The following is a 7,885-nucleotide window of genomic DNA, read 5'->3' as shown; positions in this document are numbered from 1 at the left end:
AATAAGAATTTCATACCGGATGTGTCGAGGCCCGGGTTACCAACGACAGCCACAGGTATCATTACCCAACAGGGTACCGGTGGAAATTGGGCTACTGTTGGCCGAAGGAGGAGAAGGAGAGAAGGAAGAAGACTACAGAGACAGCAGGAAAAGAAGAAGTGAAGGAGAGTTGAGGTTTGGGTTGGTACTTTAAATGTTGGTACTATGACTGGTAAAGGAAGAGAGATAGCTTTGATGAAGAGGAGAAAGGTAGAGATGTTGTATGTTCAGGAGACCAAGTGGAAAGGGAGTAAGAGCAGGAACATTAGAGGTGTTTAAACTGTTTTATCATGGTGTGGATGGAAAGAGAAATGGTGTAGGGGTGATTCTGAAGAAAGAGTACAGTAAGAGTGTAGTGGAGGTAAAGAGAGTTTCTGATAGGGTGATGCAGGTGAGGCTGAAATTGAAGGGGTGATGATAAATGCCTTATGCTTTACAAGTGAACTGTGAGATGGAGGAGAGGGAAAAATTCTGGAGTGAGTTAAATGAAGTGGTAGAAGGGGTACCTAGGAACGAACGATTGGTGATTGGGGCAGATTTAAATGAGCATGTAGGTGAAGGAAACAAAGGTGATAAAGAGGTGATGGCTAGGTATGGTTTTAAGGAGAGGAATGTGGAAGAGCAGATGGTGGTAGATTTTGCTAAAAGGATGGAAATAGCAGTGGTGAACACTTATTTTAAGAAGAAAGACGATCATGGGAAGAGGTCAGACAGGGGCTTGGTGGTGGTGAAGAGGTGCTGGATGATTGGGCAACTACTGCATAAGTAATAAGGGCGACAGCTAGAAAGGTACTTGGTGTGACACCTGGAAATAGAAAAGAAAGACAAAGAGAATAAGGAAATGCAGGAGAGCATAATGAGAAAGAGGTTGGCAAAACAGATTTGGGATCGGCAGAGAAATTAGAAAAGTAGGCAGGAGTACAAGGAGATGCAGCAGCAGGTAAAGAGGGATGTGGTGAACGCCAAGGAAAAGGCATATGAGGAGCTGTATGTGAAGTTGGACACTAAGGAAGGAGAAAAGGATTTATACGATTTCCCAGGTTTAATATGTTTAATTGTAAAGTTTTTTATATACAATTCAAATTTAGAGTTTATATAAAAAAAGAATGTATAAATAAAATTTGTGATAAAATCTTGTGGGTAAAAGGAAAAGTCTACATTTCAAATTTACATTTCTTGTATTTGACAGATGTCCTGATCCAGAGTGATTTACAAGCATGCTTTGAAGTCTTCATTAATAAATACATTATAATCCTGGTTCATTAGGACAGAGACTGAGAATATGATCGTTCTTTAGTCAAACTCTTTTGGGAGAGAAATAGTGCAGAGCAAAATAAGTGTTGTGAGGCAGAGAGGTGCTGGTTCTTTTAGGACTTTATACTGAAGCATCAGTGTTTTAAATCTGATGAAAGCAGCTACAGGGAACCAGTGGAGGGATAGAAGCAGTGGAATGATGTCAGAGAAACAGGGAAGGTTTCTCTATATTGTATATGATACTTACGTTAGGTCTACTGCTTTAATTATGTCATTTCATTTTATTTGTATAGTGTTACTGACAGTAAATAAATATTAAAGAAATATATATATATAGCAATGATGTCAGAAAAAGCTCCTTGAGATTAGAAGAAGAAACCTCAAAAACCATGCTTAAAAATTAGTGACACTGACGAGTGTGATTATAAATCATTTCTCATCTATAACTGAACACTGTGCCTTGTGTTAATATAAAGTTCACACAAGCAATGAGTATAATCCTTAAAGTTTATGAGTATAAGCCTCAAAATTTCCTGAATTAATTTATCTATTAAAAAAATATATAAAATGCTGCATGAACATAGACAATATAATATTAATAAAATATCTGTATATAACGTATATATTTTTAATGCAGAGACTCTTGAATATTTGGAAACCCCTAGGCTTTTATGTTTTTTGAGACACATGCATGGTCCATTTGTTTCTATGCAACAAACTAGCTAAAAGGCAAAACGCACAAGAATTGGACCGTGAATGCTTGGAAAACAATTCTGTGGGCAGAGGAGTCCTAATTTGACATTTTTTTGGACAGAGACGGAAAACAGGAGAGAAGATGTTAGCAGACTGCCTCACCCACACAGTCGAACATGAAGGTGGAAGCTTAATGGTTTGGGGATGTTTTGGAGCAGAGAAAGGTGGAGATTTCTTTGGAATGAAAGAAACACTTTACCAAAATGGAACAAACTTAGAAGACAATGACCCAAAGCATACACCCAGGCTCTGTAAGCATTATTTAGAGGGCAAATAGTCAGCTGGAGTGTTAACTATCATTAAATGGCCTGCCCAATCACTGCACCGCATCCTATAAAACTGCTCTGGGATGAACTGGATCAGGTTAGAAATAAATCTTCAACTAGCAACAATAAAATATACCCAATTTTATAAGCATAAGTATTTCACCTGAACATTTGAAGAAACGAACTGTCCAGATGCGGAAAATGCGGTGTGTAAAGCTGTTATTTATGCTAATGGAGGATTTTTCAATGAAAATAAAAAAATAAATAAAATTTTTTTAAAGTGAATCAGCTGTACATTTATATATTTGTTTGGTCGAAGTAAATCATCATACAGTACATTTGAAAAGTATTCACAGTGCTTCACCTTTTTCCACATTTTGTTATGCTACAGTTGCCCCAGTCTGAGGTCCAGAGCGCTCTGAAGCAGGTTTTTATCAATGATGTCTCTGTAAATTGCTGCATTTATCTTTCCTATGATCCTGAGTAATCTCCCAGTTCCTGACGCTAAAAACATCCCCACAGCATGATGCTGCCACCACCATTCTTCAGTGTAGGGATGGCATTAGTCAGGTGATGAGTGGTGCCTGGTTTCCTCCAAACCTGAAAGTTGGCATTCAGGCCAAAGAGATTAATCTTTGTTTTTCATGGTCTGAGAGTCATTCAGGTGCCTTCTGGCAAACTCCAAGCAGGCTGTCATGTTTACTTAAAAGTGGCTTCCGTCTCGCCACTCTATCATACAGACCTGATTGGTGAAGTGCTGCAGAGGTTAATGTTCTTCTGGAAGGTTCTCCTCTCCACAGAAAAACACTGGAGCACTTTCAGAGTAACCACCAGCTTCTTACTCACCTCCTGGTGGTTCCAAACTTTATCTATTTACAGATGATGGAGGCCACTGTGCTCATTGGAACCTTCAATGCCGCAGATTTTTTTCTGTACCTTTCCCCAGATCTTTGCCTCAATAACTGTCCATTAAACTGAATTTACCACAGGTGGACTCCTTTCAAGTTGTAGAAACATATCTTGGATGCTCAGTGGATACAGGATGCACATGAGCTAAATTTTGAGTGTCATGGCAAAGGCTCTGAATACTCCTATACGTACATGTGATTTTTTCTTTTTTTAAATTTGTAATACATTTACAAAGATTTCAAACAAACTTCTTTCACTTTGTCATTATGGGGTATTATTTGCAAAAAACAAATGAATGTAATCAATTTTGGTATAAGGCTGTAACATAAAATGTGTAAAAAGTGAAGTGATGTAAAATCTTTCCGGATGCACTGTACTTTACTGCACATGCATGTGTCTGTCAAAAAACATAAAAAAAAGTAATAAAACAATAATAACATTAATAATAATAATAATAATAATAATAATAATAATAATAATAATAATAATAATAATATTAATAATAATAACAACAACAACAACAAACTTTAGTTCTTTTTTATATTTGAAAAATAATAATGAAATAAAAAGTTTTTTTTATTATAATTATTATACTTGTTATTCAAATAGTTAACTAAAAATCTAGTAAAAAAGAAATGTATCCAAAAGTTTCAACTTTTACCTAAAAATTATTTTAAGTTGTAGTCTTACTAAGAAATCATAATGGTTTCCTGTGTGTTCCTTAATAATTCTCCCATTGCAGATACAAACCACTTAGTGGCGCTGTGCGTGGTGTGTGTTCCTCTCCTCTCTTCACTCTCCGTTAGAGTTCGTTTGCTCTGTTTCCTAAATGATATCAGAACTTCTTCATGTAGGATGTGATAACAACCCATTTCTCCGGTGTTTTCCGCATTTCAAAGCAGATGTGTTCATTGTAATGCATCCGTTTCTGAAAGAGTGGAGAGGCGCTTTCATGTTCACTGAAAGCACATTAATCACAGCCTGATAAGCCTGGTCTTTCTGACACACTGCTGGTGATTATCAAACACGTGATTTACTCCTTTCATGCCTTAATGCTAATGCAAATTGATTGAATTTGACAGCACTTTGGCCATGACTTAAAAAAAAGGCATAAAGTGATACAGAAACTATACTATCTATCTATCTATCTATCTATCTATCTATCTATCTATCTATCTATCTATCTATCTATCTATCTATCTATCTATCTATCTATCTATCTATCTATCTATCTATCTATCTATCTATCTATCTATCTATCTATCTATCTATCTATCTGTGTTTGTGTGTGTGTGTGTTATATATATATATATATATATATATATATATATATATATATATATATATATATATATATATATATATATATATATATATATATATATACAAACATTAAACTATCTTTTTTGCCCCTCGCTGCCATGTATGCATGCGTGTGTGTGTGTGTGTGTGTGTGTGTGTGTGTGTGTGATATTAGGGGCCATCAGCAGCAATGTAATCGGTTTCTGTAACACACTCTCAGGTCTCTTTTGACCTCATCATCAAGTCAGTACTCTGTTTACACACCGCTTTGTCAGGCCATGAATGGATGATGGCAACTATTGTTACTGTAAAGTAATCTGAATGTAGTCTGTTTAAACAGTGGATAAGCTGCTGCTCGGTGATTTGAACATGCAGCTTTAACAATTGTGAGGAACACCGTTAAAGTCACGCGTTTATTAACGTGGCCCGGTTTCTCTGTGCACGTATATTAGTCATCTATCACAAATCACTAACCTTATTTAACACTACTACTACTACTACTACTACTACTACTACTACTACTACCACTACTACTACTACTACCCAACCCAGTCTCAGTCAGTCTATTGATTCGTGTTCACGGACACGAATTTCCCTCTTTCTTCCTATCACGAGACGTAGTGAGACTGGGTTGGCTACTGCTACTACCACTACTATCTAATGCAACAATGATAATATAATGAAAAAAAATTATTATCATAATTATTGTTTTTGTTATTATTATAGTCATTATTATTTAGGCTACTACGACTACAATCTATTATTATTCTAATACATCAAGAAGAAGAAGAAGAAGAAGAAGAAGAAGAAGAAGAAGAAGAAGAAAAGGAAAATTGATTATGATGATTTGTCCCTCCAGCAGTAACAGTAGCTCCGTACTTGAGTATTTATTTATGTGCTTGTTTTAGCAGAATATCACATTTTATGCCACGTTATAATTCTCGTTAAATGATTGAAGAAATGTGATCTCGAGGTTTTTCATAGAAAAATAAATGTTTATTTGAAAAACCCGCGTTTAGCATTTTTACATCAACATATACTGATCACCAAACCTTTTTCCTCCCCTCAACAATTAATTTTTCAGACCCATGGGAACAATCTGTCCCATGGGTCGGCTGATGATATAAAAAGTATCCCGACTCATTGTGTCTCTTCTCAGTTTATAAAGTGTTGCATGTTCTCAGAATAACGTGCGCTCACCGTCCACTTCTTTTTGGAACACCTGTACAGCTGTGCATTAATGCAGTTACGTAATTAACCAATCATGTGGCAGCAGTGCAATGCAATGCATAAGCAAAACAAACAAACAAACAAACAAACAAACAAACAAACAAAAAAATAAATGAATCAGGTACAGGTCGAGAGCTTCAATAAATGTTCATAAACATCAGAAATAACTCTGTGACACGACTCGTGGCATGAATGCTGGTATGAGAGTTGAGTATTTGAGTACTTGAGTTGAGTATTTTATAAACTGCTGATCTTGCAGAATTTTTACACGTAAGGGCTCCTGCAATGGTGTACAAAACAACAACAACAACAACAACAACAACAACAACAACAACAACAACAAAAATCCTATAAACAAGTGTTCCAAATAATCTGGACAATGAGTGTTAATTAATACATGGGAGGAGAACCGAAAATATTCTTGTCTGTCCTCAGAGCATCTTGTACAGAGTCCAATCAGAGGCACTTTCTAAGAAAGCCTTCGAGGAACCCCACGATTTTAATACATTTGATGACGATGATGATGATGAGGAGGGGGTGAAGGAGGAGGAGAACATAGTGAGGAGGAAAATAATAATACTACTAATAACAGTAATAACAAAAATACATTATTATTATTATTATTATTATTATTATTATTATTATTATTATTATTATTACTATTATTATTATTATTATTATTATTATTATTATTATTATTAATATTATTATTATTATTATTATTATTATTATTATTATTACTATTATATTGTTCCCCTTCTTTGTCCTCTTCTTCTTCTTCTTCTTCTTCTTCTTCTCCTCTTCATCTTCTTCTTCTTCTTCTTATTATTATTATTATTATTACATACAGTGTGTATAAGCTCATCATAGATGCAGGTGTAGCAGCCCCTGCGCTTTGCCTGCCCATTGCGCGACCAATAATTGAATGGAAATGTACCTACAGGAAGTCGATCCTGGAGCTCTGTATCTCCTCCCACATGCTTCAGACCAGTAACACCATGTAGTGTGAACGGGAGTGACTCTTGTGGGCGGCGGATCGAGAGTGACGCGTTTCACCTACACGATTTATAAAGGAAAAGACAACAAACAACACTCACTAACTTTCTGAGCAGCGGATTACACAAAGATACACACAACCGCATATACACACATTCACACCGAGTCATGCAGTACCAGCCGGCGGCTAGGCCCGTGCCCCTGTACGCGCCAACCCCGGTTCAGCCCTCGCACCCTACTCCGTTCTACATTGAGGACATTCTGGGCAGAAGCGATGGCACACCAAGTGCGTGCTCTCCGCTCGCCCATGCGCCAACACCCATTCCTGTACCCGCACCGGCTTTACCGTCACCGAACTCATCCTTCACCAGCTGGGTGCCACCTTACCGGAGCGCTGTGTACGAGCCAACACCGGTCCACCCGCACCAGAACCCGCACCACCAGCACCAGCACCCGCACCCGCACCACCACCACGCCGCGCTCGCCGCAGCCGCCGCAGCCGCATACGGGAACCCGCTGTACCCGTTACACCGCGCGCTGCTCGGAGACTACTCACACGCGCTCCTCAGACACGACCCTCTCGGTAAGTCAGACAGAATATTCACATTCATTTAATTTATTTGATATAATAATATATTTTGCTGAAACTTTGCATAAAATTGAAAACCGGCGCAAATAATCCGTGACGCGTTTATTTATTTTTTTTGCGCCACTAAGAAATTAGATAAAAAATAATATTGATAATAGTTTAGTTTATTAAGATTTCAGAAAAATTAGCTTGAAAGACAAACCAGTTTATTTAAAGAACGCGAGAAGGTTTGATCTAGGGTGATCCTGCATTTTACGCATGGAGCATATTTTTCATAACAATGTGTTCATTTAAGGTTTACTCTTATAGTGAAATGATTATTCATTTGCTCATATATAGGAATGCGTTTATGTGTGTGGTTGTGTGTTTTTAAGGATCGTCATCGTCTAAAAGTCTAAACGCGAGATATTTGACTCATAGAACAGCATTTTAAAGAACAATAATGAGAAGATCCATATACATATATATGCATATTTCTGACGTCTTGCTCATTGTGCTCCTGTATATAAACATCTCGTGCGGTTAATCCACCTCGACCAAACTGACC

General features: G+C 37.1%; 1 protein-coding gene across 1 annotated transcript in view; it reads left to right on the top strand.

Moving 5' to 3' along the window:
* Nucleotides 1-6,748: 6,748 nt before the first annotated feature.
* Nucleotides 6,749-7,885, top strand: part of hhex (hematopoietically expressed homeobox) — a 5,250-nt gene continuing 4,113 nt past the window's right edge. The window contains exon 1 of the mRNA XM_083556642.1: nt 6,749-7,332. Within this exon, the coding sequence (XP_083412768.1) occupies nt 6,918-7,332 (415 nt within the window). The 5' untranslated portion in view covers nt 6,749-6,917. The remainder of the gene's footprint in view (nt 7,333-7,885) is intronic.

Source organism: Silurus aristotelis, assembly GCF_946808225.1.
Source record: "Silurus aristotelis genome assembly, chromosome: 12".
Taxonomy (NCBI): Eukaryota; Metazoa; Chordata; class Actinopteri; order Siluriformes; family Siluridae; genus Silurus; species Silurus aristotelis.
The sequence above is the reverse complement of the archived record's forward strand: the minus strand, read 5'-3'. Positions and strand labels throughout refer to the sequence as shown.